We start from the raw sequence: 18884 nt of genomic DNA on the forward strand, positions 1-18884 counted from the left end.
TTACCTGGTACTAACAAGCAAATTAAATGGACCGATTTTTATCTTCGTTTTTAAAATTCCCATTCTTTTTTTTCCCCCATTCATTTTGTAAAGAATATTTGTGTGTTTACCTTGTAGAGTACTCTTTATTTGTACTTTTTCCTTCTACATTCAGCTTTTAATACATGGATAGGGATCTTATAGAACTCTATTTATAATAACTTAGTATACCCTTCTTAAAGTATATTTAACAGAATCATGAAAATACTTTTAAAAATTCTCAATAGTTTAAAAAGTTTGATAACCCTGCAAAAATCACTTGTATAGATTGGCAAGTTGTTGTATGCTCAATGACCAGTAGCACATATTTCAAACGTATCTAGGTTGAATACAGGAAAAAACCAACCACCTATAGAATGTGAGCATGATTGATTGATTATTGTTTGCTTCAACTACCAGTTGGAAATACCAAATGTTTTAACACTTGAAGCTTTGTATTGGTCCTGAAAGACTATTCATGGCATCCATCTTGAAACCATCTCAATAAGTCATAAACACAAACAAAGATTAAGGATTTTTCATCTTTTATTATTTAAATTTTTACTTGTACAAACTTCTTACAAGCAACACATTAACAACATTTACACCCTATTTACATAACAATACAATATAAAGCACTCATACTAAATTGTACCATACATCCTTGAAAAACAAGCACTAAATAATGCCAAAAAAATGAGAAAATAAAATAATGAATGGAAACTCAAAATAATTCAAAATGATATGCATTAATTAAATAAATATATGAGCTTTAATTTAATAAACCTGACTTGGTGAACAATGTTATGATACAACTGCTTACATTTGAAGGTCACCTGACTTGGGGAATAATATTCAGTTAAAACTGCTTACATTACAAGGTCACCTATCTTGTCCTTTAACATTTTATTACATCCTTTTAACATTTTATTACGCATACAAGTTATATGAAATATGAGATTATCCTTGATTTTTTTCTAGCATTATCAGACAGATCATATGTTTTATACTAATTCAGGTGGCAAAAGAGGAACAAAAAAAGCCTGTATCTCTTTTAAAAACTATAAAATTACCAAAACCAGACTGACAACAGACTTTTTTTTAGAACAATTTTATTCAAATTAATGTTACATTTACATTGGGTCTTTTTTTCAGAATTAAAAAATTAAACTTCTTATGATGTGAATGGGGAATTGATATAAATGAACTTCCTTAAATATAATTCTTTAAGCCTGATAAACACAAATTAATACATTTTTGATGCATATATTCTTTGAATCAATGCAGTTGCTTTTTAAATCTGAAAGGAGTGATTTTGTTTGAACATTTTATGGAATGTAAAAGGTTAAAACTCCAACCACTCATCAAATATATAAAGCAATCTAATCATATACTAGACAATATATCTAAGCAATATAATTTGGCACATGCTTTTCAAGCATTCTTAGCACTTCAAACGTAAAACCATTTAAGGAATGTATGAGCACACTATGAAACAAGGAAAATGTTTTCATCTTAATAACTGACAAACTTCTAAAAAAACTAAATACTTAAATTTCTGCAACTTTTTTTAAAGTGGTTTTTAAATTAAAGATAGTAAATAACTTTAAAATTCATTTGAATATGATGTTTATATATACAACTTTATTTCCTCTATTATAGAGATTTGGTGTACATGAAATATATAAATCAGAAAATCAAAAACAAAGAATTAAAGTCACTGTTTAAATATATTTCCTTTCAACATCTTTATAAAGATAAAAAATTGACTTGCTGTAAATCATATTTGGCACAGTTAGAAACTGAAACATTACTTATAAATAATAAGCAATTCCTTTGCAAGCTTTTAACAAAGCACTATCCCTGGTTTTATTTACAATGTATAGATACAATAAATAAAAGAATCTAGAATTTTACAGGCAAGATTCTTAAGCAATTATTATGCAAAACTATGATATTGAATTGTCAGATTTTACTCGGTCCATACAGAAATATATCAAATGAAAAAAAAACAATCATGAGATATTCTTATCAAATCAACTGTACAAGAGGAAACAAAATATTGTTTATGAATGGAATAAATAATAATGCCTCACAACTTTTCACTTGATTTTGAGCAGTTATTAAACATAGTTGGGAATCAGATCTAGTATTCTTTGATATATACCTTCTAGGTAAGCACCAATATTTATCCGACACTAAATAGATTCAGGATCAAGTCCTATTCACATAAATATACTAAATTGACTACATCATGATTGTATGTTCATATTTACAAAGATTTAACAAAAACAAAAGTTAATAAATAAACAACTATGTACAATTCTAATACTTCTCATATGTTCATCTTTATATTCACAATTAACATCATCTAAACATAGGTCAAAACATGTCTAGTCACAATATTACAACAGCAAATGTAGGTCACGTATTCCAAATAAAGATAATGCTTCAGGGAAAATTTAGTTCGACTTTCATAGGACAATGACATAATTTTTTCTTTCAAAAAAAGTGGCAGATCCAGAACTTTTCCTAAGGGCTCTGACTGAACTAAGGGGGGCTGCTCCAGCCATGCTTCAGTGATTTCCTATATAATCAACCAAATTTTTCCCACAAAAGGGGGGGGCCGCCCCCAGAATGATCCGCCTATGATAAATCATATCGCGAGATTTATTTCCTTCATAATTTTTCCATTTCATCATTTATATAATAAAATGTACTAGTAAAAGTATCATTATTAAAAAAAAATGTGTTGTCTTGATATACGTCAATAAGATGGTAACCTCAAGACACAATACAAACAAAGACATTTATTTTTCAATAGACTGTTTTTCAAATTAGACAAGGGTCTTATACATATATGCAACTTTATCATTCAAAATGCTGATTTGCTGTGTAACAGTAACTAACAAGTTTTTAGCTACTAAGAATGATCACATCATTGGTCTAACACAATTATTGCACACAAGTCTATGACACACACATACACATATCCACGACACATATACACTTCTTCCATGTACCTCCATTAATTACATTCAAGGGCTTTAGCACCATTTTCCATGCACACAATATTCGATACTTTGTCAAGTCTTTTTCACTATGGATTTTATCCATTAACAAAGTACCATTCACACAGTTATAAATCTTTTATTCATCATGACCTTTTACACAATTACATTTGACTTGTTTTATCAGAATGTGACGTTGGGAATATTAAGCACAAATTCACCAGAGTTTTCTCAGTTTGTTCTTTAAACAAATTCACTGGAAATTGTGTCTACTTACACAGAGAACTGAGACAACTATTTCCAGGATATCATTATGTACAATTCAGCTGTTGTGATGCCTATCTTTAAAGAATCGAGAAATAAACAAAGTAGAGATCTGAATATTTGATCAAGATTTAGAAAATTCTAGAATAAATGCAGTTACTGATAAAAATGCCGGTTTTATGTAAATCACAACGTAAACAAAGCTGCCAGTGTACAAAGACAAAGTGTGATATGACTACCCATTGTTACCCAAGGGCCATCATGAAGATATTATGCTTTAAAGTGTCCAATGTTTCTAGGATTAAAACTTGGTCCTTCCTCGAGATTTCTTCTTCGAACTGCCTTTGGGTTTTCAGATCTATTTTCCGTAAGATTTCACAATCAACGTTCCAATGGGACTGAATTTGATCGATGTAGGTGCATCATGAACTTTTATTTGATGAATGTTCTTACACTGGAATTCCTTTTCTCAATTATTTCGACAATAATTGTTAAGTTTATTTCACAGCCATGATTAAATTAAAAGTTCTATAGGAATTCTTTACATCACACATCTTCTGTCAATGGCTTTATTTCCTAGAAAAGAAACAACAACAATATATTAATAATGCCAATGAAACAATCTTTAAGATACATGTATGTTTTTAAATTGAACTTTTAGTTAAAACACTCGACTTTTGTGCATAAATTAAAATTTGAATACATTCAAAATTCATCACAAGACTTACTGATTCTCTTTCAAAAGTAAATGGTTTTTTTTCTATTCTCATTGCCATAAAATGTCACCATTTTCATTTCTTTATTCAGGGAAGGCCCTTAAAAGGGGGAGTTTATTTTACAGCACATAATTACACAAATATCAATGTGAAGGATTTGAAAATAACAATTGGTTTGCAATTTCTACTAGAATTTAACATGTAACACCAAATAATCAGCACACTTAGTTATATCATGATTGGTGACGTCACAATAAATGGAAAGAACTACTAATTCCGCAGGAAAACTGGTAAAAAAAAACTTGCTAATTAATAGATTCAAACTCATCTTGAGGACAATGTCAGAAGCTAGTGATGGTGAACTACTTGCACTACTAGACAACCATGACAGCTATAAATACTTAAGGTAAACAACAGGACACTTACCGAGTGATCTCCTTTATTATGATGTCCATCTCTGCCCTGGTGACTAATCATAACTGAATGGTCATCTGTTGTTGTTGTTTTACGGTATACTGGGTTATCAAAGTTCATACTCTTGATGTTACGTTTCTTTACTCTTCTGTATACAAAACATCCAACCTGGAGAAAGAGATATTATAATTCATAATTAATTCATAATGAATTCATACTAAAAGGACTTTCATTATATGCAAAATTAAGAAATACTGTATATATGTTTAGCTGCACAAGCCAATATATTAACTACATGAACTATGGAGATGTATTTTAAATTAACAAGAATATTTGAATGAATATACTATAGAAGTTCTTTATTTTAAAAACAAATATTTTAAAACAAATGCTAAATGGCACTAGAAAATTCTGCATTTTTAAGATCCTGGTAAAAATATAATAATAATAACTTACAATAAGTAACATGATGACAATAAAACCAACAACACCAATGGCAACGAATGCCACAATTCCTGTCTGTTCCTCCTGCAATGATTTAGGTTGTTCCAAAGTTTTGTTGTGCTTCTCAGTAAAAGTTGTGTATTTTGGTCCTCCAGTAGATACAGCAATAATAGGGTGTTGTGTGACTGGTTTCTGTGGTTCATGATGGCCTTGTGTTGTTTCTGGTTTAGGTGTAGGTGTAGTGGCTGGTTTTTTGGTTGTTGGAACAGTAATACCAGCTGCAAAGAAAAAAAATATTATGAAATAGTTGCACTGTAGTTGCAAAATGCAATTTGTCAGTGACACAAGTTCCCAAGTCAGCAATGCTTATCAATGATACATTTATAAGAAAATCAGGTGTTAAAGGCTTTCCTGAAAAAAGGTAATAAGTAATAAATTTGCCACAAGTTACTTGCGTGCTGAAGTGTAAAAAGTATACATACAGAAAGACAATTAACAGGGGTCACCACACCAAGGGAAGTGAATGACTAGGTTTCCCCAAGACTTTCCACTTACCTCTAGAGAAGCTCTAGGGAGAAGTTTATGTCACCCTCAATTTTCAGTAAAATTTCCAACGTTACCTCATGATTTTTTTTAATTTCTTAATCCAAATGTAAACGAACCGATAGTTGATGAGATACAAATGATGTTATCCACAAATGCAGAACTGATTTGTACACGTTATTATTAGTTAATTAGTCATGCAGAATTATCAATGAATAAATGAATGTATATGACAAGTAACAAATGATTACAAGCAAACACTCACAACAGAAAGACATGCTTCTTGATTCTTTTTTTTTTACGGGACATTAACATATATGATTTGGACAAAAAATAAAAGTTTTACTGGTCATTTGGTCCAGTAATGCATAACTCTTAACTGACAAAACAAGTTTTTACTGACCTTTGCCAAATGTCAGGGACCTTGTGAATGAGCATTTTACTGTTTTCAATAAAAATGTCATGGAAATATAGGGCTATTTCTTTAAAACTTACGTGGGAGGGTGGGAAGGAAAGTTTAATTAATGAATGTCGGTCATGTGTCTTTTTTCAGTATGCGTTATTACCATAATGCCAAATTATGGCAAAAGTTATGACAAGTAAGGCTAAGCTATAAATAAAACACTTTTTGGAAAAAAATTAATGTTGTTTAAACTTCCTAGTTCACTACTAAAATAAAATTGACAACAATCAACTACAACAGTGAATTTTCACAACAATCAACAACAACAATGAATTCTCACCAGTTGAACTAGTATTCTTATTAGTACTATTAGGTGATGGAGTTGTAGATTTAACTGGTTTAACACTTGAAGTTAGTTCAGGAATATCTGTTGCTTCTGTTATAAAGTAAATATTATGAGTTGGGTTAGTATGATGTGTATGTATGATTGCAAGCAACTTTTATATTCTGTTATCTACAACAATTGTTATCAGTCATTTTTTTATAAATAAACTAGATCTCAGTTTTTTATATTACGGTCTAGAGTTGTATTGTACCCCAAAAAAATCAAACCAATTACCATGATCTATATAAAGTTTACTTTTGTAAAAAAAAAATTTTGATGACTGGAATTGTTACAAATAACAAATATCTACCAAGAGAAAAGGACAAACATGACAATGATCAAAATGATGATGAAGTGATATGAATATATAAACATGATAAATATATAAATAAACATGTTATTGGAAAGTTGATATCATGAAATTGTTGAAAAAGTAGACATGCTTGTACAATGTAATTATAGTTATGAATGATGACCGCAATTTATAAAGGATGTAGAAGCAATCTTACCTTTATCAACACAGGTCATTCCATTGAAGGAAAGTTTTTTGCTGTCTGGACAGGCACATGTATACTTTTGTACATTAGGATCTGTAGAGTGTGCATCAGGTTTTGGTAAACACAGGTATTCACATCCTCCATTGTTGTTAGCGCATTCATTTACACCTATAATTAAAGATAGAAAATGTTTACATCTAAAATTATTTTTATATGAAATGTATTTATTTAAATTAGGGATGGCAACCGTTAAAATGGACAATTAGAACATCTGAATTCTAAAAGGAAGAAGTACATATCTTTTACCATTCCATTTATTAGTCTGATTCACATAAATTTAGAAAATAGTTACAAAATTCAGTATCCTTTTTAATTTTAATATGTTAAATGTTTCTTATGGCTTGATTTTGATATGAGAAGACTTTATGCTTTCTGGAATTCCCACATGACATTACATGTTAAGAATTTATCAAATTTCAAAATTGGCTGTCTTTCTCAGTGTTAAATGATATAAATGTCTTACCAGATTTTTGAATAGATGAATGATAAATTTTCAAGTCCATTGGTGAACGAAGACCTAGGGCTACTTGTTGGAAGTCTTCTCCAGTGTGTTTGTTGGCCTTACGGATTGAATCGGATGACCAATCAGTCCAATAGACATCATCTTCAAATACAGCAACAGCAAATGGATGGGCAATGTGTTTAGCATTGTGTACAACTGTACGGATGTTTGATCCATCCAATTGAGATGACTTGATTGTATGTAGTTTAGCATCGATCCAAAATAATCTACTGTCAACATAATCTAAAAAGAAAGAATAAATATTAAATTGTGTTACAATCACTTTATAATTCCCTCTTCTGGTTAGAAGCTTGATGAACAATTTCCAAATCAAGCAATCCAAATAGACAAGTTAACTTGTGTTGTTAAGATATAGTAGCATTGGCAGTAATCTCATACCCTGTAATCATTACTCACTCAGCAGTGTTCCAGCTAGCATGAAATGGAGGGGCGCCGCGCCCCGCCCCCGAAATTTTGCGCCCCTCTGCCTTTTTTAAGCGCCCCTGCGCCCCTCTGTGCCCTTTTGAAAAAAAGTTTAAAAAACAATCTTTTTTCCTCATATCGTCGCCATTTTGTTGAGTTCTTTATACACACACTTCATTAAGACAACAGATTAAAATTGTTGACACTTGTTACCTGATTATAATCACCTATTTGATTAGAGTCAATTACTTAATCAGGTGAAATTTACGACCCTGTCTAATCCCTTTGACCCTGAAGCACCAAACATCGAAGTTAAATGAATTGATTTTTTAAACACCTGACGATGCAAAATATAATTTATAAAATAAATGTGAACGGTGTTCATTTCTATTGTATTTGTTATTTATTATGTCATTTAAAATGAATCATTCCAATAGGTCAACACGCAAAATGCATGAAACATGATGTAACTTTGACCTCCGTAGCAGAGTTCAAAAAATTTATGGGTCACTGAACTGCTGAATATTCACAATTCAGATCGTTTTTGTTTTGATGTAACTGATCTTTCAAACTAGTTTTAATCCAGAAGAAAGTAAAAACATTGCTTGACTGTACCTTAAGTTGAATATCTATATCCAAATTAAATTAATTAAAACTGTAATCCATGATCACAAATTGAATGCTTTGTTTACAATTGTTGAAAGCCATGTGCTTTTTGGCGGGAAAATTCGGGAATCCCCGTATTAACAGGAAACAGTTACATTTCATTGTTATTTATAGACAGTAGGAATTTCATTTTGGAAATCATTTTGATTACAACTGCTAAGATTTATTCATGAAAAATTATAAAAATTTCTTGGGGTGAAACTGATAATACTTTTTTTTATTAAAATAATTTACATCTAGGGGTATGGAAAGGGGGGCTGTTTTTTTTTTTTTTTTCAATAATGAGGGGGAGGACAGGGGGGTACCCTTCTCCCTTCTCCCACCCCTCTTCTCCTTTCTCCTACCCCCGTTCTCCTTTCTCCCATTAGAATAAAACATCTTCTTTTGAGATATTTTTTCTTGAAATATTAGAAATTTTTTTAAAAGGAGAGATATTTTATTTTTTCTCCTTTCTCCAACTTTTTCTCCTTTCTCCCAGCCTTCCTCTCCTTTCTCCTACCCCCTTTCTCCTTTCTCCCACCCCCTTTCTCCTTTCTCCTACCCCCTTTCTTCCTGTCTCCCTTACCCCTGTCCTCCCCCTCAATAATATTACAAATATATATAAAGTTCACCAGTCTGAAAATACATGGTTAAATGGATTTTAATTCTGAAAAACTCATGTTTATTTAATTCCTTTATTATTTCCATCATAATAAGAAACAAGCTACATGTATAAGGTATTACAAACATATATTTTTGGCTTTTATATAAGAACATTCAAGACTATAATATGTATGTGCCTGCAGTAAAAACAAACCTGGTAAGGCCTAAAAAAATTCTACAGGGCCCTTGAAAAAACTTTTGGATCCAGGCTGGCCTTGGGAGAAAATGTTAAGTATTGTTCCTGACTGTATTGCAGATTTATGTGAAGTTTTTAAACTGACATGCACAATTCATTTCACTAGTGTAATAAAAATAATTCTACAAAACAACGCAGCGCATCGCGTTGCAAATTCATCTTAGACCCACCATGCATCAAGAAATATGTCTTTATGTGGTTATATTAAGTATCTGATTTTTTTCAGTGAGAACGCGCTAAAGTGCCCTTTTTAAAAACGCGCCCCTCTATTTTCAAATCCTAGCTGGAACACTTGAACAGCCTGTCATTTCTGTACACTAATCACACAGTTAAAGGTAAATGATGGGTAAGGATGCTGTTAAACATGAAGAATGTAACTTTTTTTTTACTGTATTTGTTGATCAGAATTATTGATATACTTGTGGCAGCAATAATGTCTTTGAACAGATACATTCATTGTTTATTTCTGAAAAATGAACTCACCAATGGTAATACTATTAGGCCAGACAACATCCTTGGAAATGATTTTTCTGTCAGATCCGTCCATGCCAATTCTCTCAATCTTTGGACTTTTACCCCAATCAGTAACATACATGTATCTGCATAAAAATGTACAAATTTAAATATACTGTTTAAATAACTTCCAAACAATCTCTTGAAGGATTGTAAGTAAATGGCTCAATATCTATTTTTAAAGATTATTACAAACTTGTGACAGCTGTATAAACCATAATGACAAATACATAATTCAATCAAATAAAACATAACTAATCAAATATATCACTTCAGAGAAAAGGATTGTAGATAGTCTTTTTAATTGACAATGTTCACTTTTCTTTTCTTGCAAAACTTGTAGTAATGTTATAACATACCCATTTCTTGGATCCAAAACTATTCCTCTTGGTTCATCTAAATCATTGGTGACAACTGTGACAGTTTTGTCTCCATCCAGACTGGATACCTGTATGCTGTTTAATCCAGTGTCAGTCCAGTACAGAAGGTCATGGATCCAGTCAATAGCAATACCATCAGGTGTATCTATGTTAGCCTTAATCACTACTTTTTTGTTGTTTATCAAGGTGCCATTCCCGATTTCAGTCCTGTAAAACAAATATATATATTACATTTTGAAAAAATGCGCGATTGTCGTTATTTATAATCATTCTAAGAAACAGCAAAGACCTTTGTCTCTTTTTTTTTCTCCCACTAATTGGAATTGTATCAAACTTTTCTTTTAATGTCAAAAGTATATTAAAAACTCTGTCAAATTGATCATAAGTGGTCTAGTATGTAGTCCAATATGTAGTTTCTATTACTTGTTGGGTTTCTAACTTCATAACCATCATCTCAGTTAGCAATAATCAACCTACCTGGATATTTGTTGCAGATTGACATCAGACCAATAAACATATTTCTCTTTATAGAAACCAACAGAAACAGCACTTGAAAGTCCTTCTACAACTGGTTCCAACAACCATGTTCCTACTTCCAACCTTCTAACATCATGTTTGTTGGCAAACAGTAACCAAGGTCTTGGACCTGTAGAAATCAATGTTTATTTTTCAGAATTTATGTATTTGAGTTTACTCCTTTAAACTGAATATGTTCACTTTAAAAAAAAAGAGGAAGGGTGGTGATATATTTCTTTATATAAAATAAAAAACACTTTCCTTTTCAATTAACCAATGAAGTTTTAAAACTTTGATTTAAATCAAATTAATTTAGATTTACTGTGAGGAATTCACATGTATCAATTGATTCTCATTTATCTTTATAATGCTAGTTCATTTATCTCCTTTTCAAGATATAATATGTTCAAGTTGTATTTTAAGTTTTTTTCATTTAGATCCATCAATTATTTTCATAATCTTGTTTGTTGAGGGTGTAATGTGTTATATCGTCATTTTAATTTTAAATACTAAAACTAAACATACCATCAATTTTACAAGTTGTTTTGCCCGGTTTACCAAGAATAAAATCCTTCCTGTAACCTTCTTCACACTCACATTTGTAATGACCCTTTTCATCAATACATTTTTGTGAACAAACTGGAATGCTGCTTTCTGTACATTCATTAATATCTAAAAGAAAAATATAAAAAAAAAATCATGTTGTGTTGCAGAGACCATATACAATATTAAAATACTCAACTTTAACCCGAACAGCAAGTGAACCCAAAAAGAAATAAAATACAATTCTAGGACTATATACTAGTCCCATATTTAACTACTTGATAGTTACAAAATGTATGAGGAAAACCAAGTGTATCAGGAAATATATATTGGGGACTAAATACATCTTTTGTCAATGAACTATATATATAATTTGTCTAAACATCAGCCCAACAATGTTAGATCTGTTCTTCCCTCACTGGGATTCGAACTCATGCTACTGACTGAGATATCATGGCACCAGATCGTCTTGCACTATAATTATGTATATATATATATATATATATTGCCGTTATTACTTGTCAAGTTACTTACTGACACATATACTTGTCCCATTTAGTCTGTATCCACTGTTGCATGAACATTTAGCTTTTGAACCAACCAGAGGTTCACATATATGGTCACAACCACCATTGTTGGTTTTACAAGGATCTGCTGAAAAGAAAAGAGGTTAAACTTGTAACAGATGTACAATTTGTAGACAATTAACATTAATAATTTACTATTACATTAGATATTATAAAGAAATTCACCCGCTTTATATGTAAATGCTTTTATTCTATCAAAATATATTTGCCAGAATTTTGAAATAAAAAAAAATATTTGATTATTATGTATTATGCAAAGACTTTGTTTTAGACAGCTACAAAAACCATTTTTCATTAAACATTAGAGGTACAAAAACATATAAAAATCTTAGGGTTAGAAATTTTACAGCAACCCAGTTAGTATCAGATCTGAACGACCTTGATGTACTTAAAAATGGACATGCAACAGTAATTAATCACTTAAATGTTTGTCTATAATGTAAAATAAAAGCGAAATAAAAAAGGAAATGAAGCTTTTTGTTTTAGAAACTAAACCACAATTATTCTGCTTTCTTAGCAAATAAGATAATCTAGAAATGCACATAGCTAAACCGTTTGTACAATGTTCATATGAGTAGATAAACATGTCCAAGGTTACACTTGTAAATACAAAAGAGAATGAAGGACAAGCCAATTGAGCACTCTCTGATGAAAACACTCTCTGAGGACTACAATCATTCAACTACATCTATTGACAAAATATAGGGACAACTGACTGTTAAGCAGTGTTCACTGGTGACTGGTACTAAAGGAAGGAAAACACTTGATGTTGCTTTAGATTAAAAAAAGACCATGCTTAAGAAAGATAGGTCATAGTCTTGCATTATATGGAATAAAAGTCGAGAGCTGGCAAACATGATGAATGAAAGCATTTGGACTTCATAACAAGAAATTTCTATTTAAAAAAATTATCATACATATACATGTAGAATATTCAAGTTTGTGCCTAATGATTAGATTCTAAAGGATTTATGTTTTGCTGTGAACTAAATATGAAATCCTGTTACCGAAAAAAATCATTAGTTCATTGTCTAGTTCTTCCAAATTTTTTATGTCCAAATTTGATAAATGAGTTTGGTTTGTTTTCAATCTTCAGCTTTAATTTTCATCAGTATTACAGTCTACCATGTTTTATCTTTATTTTTGTGTGACAACAATTCCTGCACAAGCTAGCTACAAAATTTTATTGTGTTTTTTATTATTTCACAGGTTTTTAAAGACTCTGTTTAAGCGTGCTGACTAGTTAGTATATTTATCTGATCATAGAAATGAATAAAGCATGCGGCAGACAACATACAAATACAATGAATGATACACATACTTCCAGGTTCAGTCCCATTAAACACAGCTAATGAATGAAAGAATGAATGTGGATGTTACCAAGAAAGTTAAATTAATATACAGCTCAGTAATATTCTGAACTATAAAAACTACTGTTTTATTTACATTTTAATAGAAAGATAAAATTTCTACAATTGAGCCTTGGTGTTCTAAAGATAAATTTTAAGCATCAATATACATGTGTCACACACAGCGTGTTATTCTAGAAAATTGATTATGCAGTGAATAGAAGGCATGTACTACTTTCAGTTTTATTTCAAGAAAAGACTTAAAAATATTGAAGGATTTAAAAAAAAAAAATTAATTCTTTGTGGAAATGACAGTTATGTTAGTTGATCCACATCAAAATTACCAATTAATTATTCCATGTTCCATTATTTATTTTCTTTATTTTACAAATCTGATACTCATTTACATTCTTAACACATGATGACATGTATATAAATACATTGGTCAAATCCAGAACTATTAGAGACAAGTAGCTAGGCAGCATGCTGTCTGATATAAAAAAAACAATACTTACCATCACAGATAATTGATGACTCATCTTCCCAGCCTAAACAATCATTCAAATGATCACAGACTTTGGCATAGTCAATACATAACTTTCCATTATTGTAGCAATCAAATTGATTATCTGGACAATGTTTAACAGCTTTCTCAGCTGAAATATTTACAATTATGATGGAGATGACTTATTATCCATTAACTTCTTTATAACATTTAAATTAGTAATAATAAACAAAATAAAATAAGAAGATTCCTAATTTGAAGAAAAATGGCTTTAATCAAGTCTTACATTAAATTATTACTTCTGTCAAGGATGAACATAAACCTGATTAATATTCATTTTCTACATCATAATGGTTTTAAAATGAAGAATAAATGGGATTGGCAATACAAAGGAATATTCCATGATAACACTTACTGCAATTAACTTCATCTGAACCATCAGTACAGTCTGGGAGGCCATCACATCTCATAACATGGTCAATACAGTGTCCACTATCACACTTAAACTGGTCAGCAGAACATTCGTAGGTACCTAGGTAATATATGTGTGTTAATCATAAAAATCTTAATCATACTGCATGTGGTCATTATACTTTTAGTGATAACACAACGCCTAAAAATATTGTTAATTTGATGAAATTTTAAATGACATCAATATGAAAGGGTTGAATATTTAGTCTGCCTTGTGACTGAATGATGCAAATATATTGTTTGTTTGATATCAATATAGTTTTTTTTAAAGTACATGCTATCAGACTGTTTGGAAAACATGCCAAATTCAAAATCTTTGACATTAATTGCACCAAGTTTTCAACTTTTGGCTAAGTGCCAAATACAAAGAATAACAAATTTATAAGCATAATATGTCCTTTAGAATTATAAAACCAAAACAATTATGACCTTAAATGTCTTAGTCTATGATTGAAATGATAAAGTGTAAATATAATGAACCCTTACACTACATTAATTCTATGTATTCAATGGCAATACAATTTTCAATAGTATGAAATTGTGCCAAATTTCTTTTAACGTGATATTTTTTTTTAAAATCCTGCCTGCCAAGTTAAGTAAAGCCATTTCAATCATTGTCATATGCGCCAGATTTCGTCATTATCAACATGCATTATTAGCCTAAATCTGCTTTTAAGAACAATTACAAATGTATGCTACAGAATTTGTTTTTATGGGATTCCAATTAAGTGGAGTTTGTTTTGTAATTAAAACCAGTTATCTTATCTAACACTCAATTAAATGTATATTCAACTACAACCTACAAAATTTGGAAGCCCAAAATTGATTTTAAATTTTTTATGATTTTACAATGTTAATCTGTCCAGCTAACTTACAATTCTTTTCATCTGAACCATCAAAGCAGTCTTCATCACCATCACACTTCCAGTTGTTAAGAATACATTGTTCCTCATACAAACAAGCCCATTCTGTCTCAATACATGTGTTCTTGTGGGGCTCGGCCTTACATTTGGTCTCATCACTATGGTCATCACAATCATGGTCGCCGTCACATTTCCAGTCTTGATCTATACATTTACCATCAGCACATTGGAACTGGTCATTAGTACAAACTGAGGCTGCAAATAAAATATCAATTACATGTAACACAGATTTGTTGATTTACTAACAAATTTGATATATTCAAGGTTTACATTTATCTCAACAGATGCAAAATCATTATGTAAATAGTCTTTTAAAACAAAAATTAATGAATACTTCAGAAACACGTTCTTTCATCCTGAATTAAAAAATTATTATTCAATATAAAAAACTAAGATAAGGTTAAGATCAAAGGATGTATAAGGTAAAAAAAAAAACAGTGTTGGTCTTTCTGCCTTGTGATATAATACTATTACATACTGCAATTCTTCTCGTCACTGCTATCACCACAATCATCTTCGCCATCACATAGCCATTTCTTTGTCAGACATTTACCATTGTCACATCGCATCTCATCCTCAGCACATGTGGGAGCATCTATGAAAAAATATTATCTACATTAAACAATGAATTCTAACCAAAAAATTACTTTTTCTTAATGTTTATAATTATGAAGTAGTTTTTTCTGAAATTCTATATTATTGCCTCTATCATCATGATTATATTCTAGTTACCAAGATAAAGTATATCCTGTTTTGTTCAATGCAGAATTATAAAATGACATACCACAAGTTTCGTCTTCCCCCTCTGAACAATCTTTGGTTCCATCACACCGCCAACTACTGGAGATACACTGTCCGTTGTTACATCTGAATTCCTCTGGCTTACACTGGGTACCTGAAGAAACAAAATAAGGTATTCCAATTACCACTTTAATTATATGTAAATGAATTAAATGTCTTGTAAAAATTTGGTAGTAATATTATAACTCATCACACAAGACTATTTAATTTAGTGAATGGATTCAGTAATATTTGCAACAAGTGGAAAAAGAATTTCTTACTTCTTTATTGGACATTTGAAACCTTTCAAATCACAGTTCATGTTTTGAATAGAATTCAGGTTACTTAATCTATGATTTCTGTGTTTTATCTTTTGTAAATTGTTGTTTTTTGGTGACAAGTCTCGTTGTAATTTTAGTGTCCCCTAAATTTGTTTTCATTTTGATTATTATTTCATCTGGTAAACCATGAGTAATAACCTAAAACTTAACATTCAACAACTCACACATTTAAATAAGATATTTCATAAATTATATGGGTTGTGTTGATTATAACTAACCATTGCATACAGCAGTTGATTCATCGGTGCCATCATAACAATCTTTTTCTCCATCACATTTCCATTTCTGAAGTATGCATTGTCCTGAAGCACACTGAAATTCATCTGGAGGGCATGTTTTAGAATCTGTAAATGTCAAAAGTTTTCTTCTTATAATTATGTCAATTATTTTCCTCTTTTTATATATATAAATGATAAGTTCTTATGAACATCAATAATTCAGGCAAAAACGATCATTCGTTTGCAAGGTGCAGGTACTTCCTCGTTATGAAAGACATGTTCATGCAGTTGAGAAAGACTAATCATGTTTTTTGTAAACATTTCATTTAAAATTTTAGAGGCTTATAAATCTGTCATGTTAATTTGAAATTTCTTGATTGTATTAATAACTGAGAAAATTAACTGTCAGAAATAAGTTTGTAAATAAACTTTTATTTTAAACAATTCCTGTCATAACATACGTAACATATCAATCAACAATGGCAAACTTCCAACAAAATCAAATGTCTAATTTGACCTGGATAATGTGCCAAATTAAGACAATTAAACTAATGCAGTTGAACATATTCCAAATAATTATAAGGCCTTCTTGTAATTTTATTATTCAGGGGCGGATGCAGGAATTTTCGAAAGGGGGGTGCTAACCCAGGGCACCCAGGGCAAAGGGGGGGGTGCAAAACATATGTCCCGATACAAATGCATTGATCGGCAAAAATAAAGGGGGGGTGCGCACCCCCGGAACCCCCCCCCCCCCCTGGATCCGCCACTGTTATTACTCTAGATTCAACCAATAAACCATCAAAATTATCATTTATTTCAAAATTTAGTTTGGAAGATTGAAGTTTGAATTCTATTGATTTCCATTTCTTCAAATAATTTGGTTTTCTTATATATTTAGTTTTGTAAAGAATTTTAAAATATTTTACATGTTTCTCAGGTGTGTCAGAATACTGTCTTCTGATTGGTCTATTCTTAAGAATGTGACCTCAGACCATTTTATGAACCAATGGGAAATCAGGTCATATTATTGATACAGCAACATTATCAAATACATAAATATTTATAATTTTCATGTTTAACAACATATCATTAATATTTCAAATGACAGTAAATTGCAGAAACAGTCTATATATTCATAAAAAACGCATTTATGTTACTGATAACATATTAACAGAAAATTTTGAAACTGAGGGACACATGTATTTTTTTTGACACACCCAACATTCTAAAAGATTCGGGATTGTACTGGTTTGATATAAACTGTAAACTTAACTGTACGTACCACAATTTTGTTCGTCTGATGTATCACCGTATCCGCAATCGCTATCCCCATCACATCTCCAGTTCATCGCAATGCATCTTCCTGTTGTTACGCATTTAAATTGGGTCTCAAAACAACTGGCAGCAGCTAAAAAGAAATTGAAATATAAATAACACCGTAAATAAATTCTTCGTTCAGAAATACTAACTTAACTCTACGTTGCCTTACGTTCAGTGCAACACTGCAAGTCTGTCAACGCCACACTGGCCGATTTTACGCTACTCTTGAATAGTGACATTTGAACACAGAAGTTGTTGACCATTTAAGCTAAATCTAATTAACAACAAATAAAGACTGCTTTCAAAACTAATCAACATTAAATTTTAATGTGTTTCAATTCGTAAAACTTGTCAAACATGAAAACCCGCAAGTAAGCCTTGCCGGCCGGCATGTCAAAAACATGTAATGTAAAAAAAGTCTTACCTTCATCACATGTAATTGATGATATTAGTATATTAGCAATTACAGTAAATAACAGCATGAATAATTTCTTCATTTTTTGCCAAAATTTCACTTTAAATCCTGAAATATGTGAGCTGCTTGGACTACACGTCAAACGTTGTGGTCTATCCCAGTAGTTGTAACAGCGAGGTCAACTGGGGATCTTGAAAATACGTCTGGCTGTTCCACTAATTTAGTATATAAAACACTGTAATTCTATGAAAAATTTAGAGTCCTAGATGTATGAAAGTTTTTCCACAATGTCAAAAATGAATATCGCACACTCTCAAAGTGGTGTTGTGATCTCAGACGAATTTTAGTTCTGAAACGTCACCAGTTTGGCGATCGGAAGGTTTGTAATGAATATTCATGAGAAAATCAGGCGATATCAACCTTTCGAAATACGGATGACAAATTCGATTGGTTACAGTAAACCACATGACGAAATCCATGGGAATAAACACTATTTTCATTGATAAACTGGTCATGATCTATTTTATTTTTAATTTGAAAAGTGTTTAAACAAAATTTCACTGTTACTGTGAAATTCACTGGAAGAGGTGTTTCTTTTTCTTCATAGAAACTGTGGCTACTATAACCACATGTGTATGAGTATAAGAATAAGTATATATAGAGGCGGAATGTTATGGAAAAAAAGGGGGGAGTGGGGTCCCCGGTTTCCCCTTTAGTGAGAATAACTGTTGATTGTTCAGGGATTAATTAAAGCATGACTGGAGCGTCCCCCTCTTAAACAGGCAGTGCCCCCCCCCCCCCTTATTCTGGAAAAAAAATCTCCTGGATCCGCTAGGCTA

The 18884-nt window shown here is 31.1% G+C and overlaps 1 protein-coding gene across 12 annotated transcripts; it reads right to left on the reverse strand.

Annotated features, from left to right (window-relative positions):
* Nucleotides 1-546: 546 nt before the first annotated feature.
* On the reverse strand, nucleotides 547-18494 carry LOC139525212 (very low-density lipoprotein receptor-like). Of its 12 annotated transcripts, none has more exons than XM_071320434.1 (20): nucleotides 18055-18437; nucleotides 17593-17718; nucleotides 16311-16436; nucleotides 15756-15866; nucleotides 15450-15566; nucleotides 14924-15166; nucleotides 13993-14109; nucleotides 13588-13620; nucleotides 13045-13071; nucleotides 11671-11790; nucleotides 11119-11265; nucleotides 10555-10723; nucleotides 10057-10284; nucleotides 9668-9783; nucleotides 7219-7500; nucleotides 6708-6863; nucleotides 6154-6249; nucleotides 4880-5145; nucleotides 4436-4591; nucleotides 547-3869 (listed from the first exon to the last, which is right to left on the reverse strand). In XM_071320434.1, exons 1-20 carry the CDS (start codon nucleotides 18125-18127, stop codon nucleotides 3840-3842), a joined length of 2739 nt encoding a protein of 912 aa, XP_071176535.1. In that variant the 5' UTR covers nucleotides 18128-18437; the 3' UTR covers nucleotides 547-3839. The 12 variants fall into 12 exon arrangements, with proteins under 12 accessions (XP_071176535.1, XP_071176507.1, XP_071176522.1 ...); XM_071320406.1 differs by having other exon boundaries at nucleotides 13588-13728; XM_071320421.1 differs by lacking the exon at nucleotides 13045-13071 and having other exon boundaries at nucleotides 11671-11787; nucleotides 13588-13728; nucleotides 18055-18462.
* Between the last annotated feature and the right edge of the window lie 390 nt (nucleotides 18495-18884).

Source organism: Mytilus edulis, chromosome 1, assembly GCF_963676685.1.
Source record: "Mytilus edulis chromosome 1, xbMytEdul2.2, whole genome shotgun sequence".
NCBI classification, from domain to species: Eukaryota; Metazoa; Mollusca; class Bivalvia; order Mytilida; family Mytilidae; genus Mytilus; species Mytilus edulis.

Bases quoted from the DNA above. Each gene is read 5' to 3' on its own strand.
- LOC139525212 (XM_071320406.1), bottom strand. From the start codon at position 18,127: ATGAAGAAATTATTCATGCTGTTATTTACTGTAATTGCTAATATACTA. The intron at 16,437-17,592 runs GTACGTACAGTT...TGACATTTACAG, and splicing joins ATCAGACGAACAAAATTGTG to ATTCTAAAACATGCCCTCCA. The intron at 15,867-16,310 runs GTTAGTTATAAT...TTGTTTCTTCAG, and splicing joins ATCAACTGCTGTATGCAATG to GTACCCAGTGTAAGCCAGAG.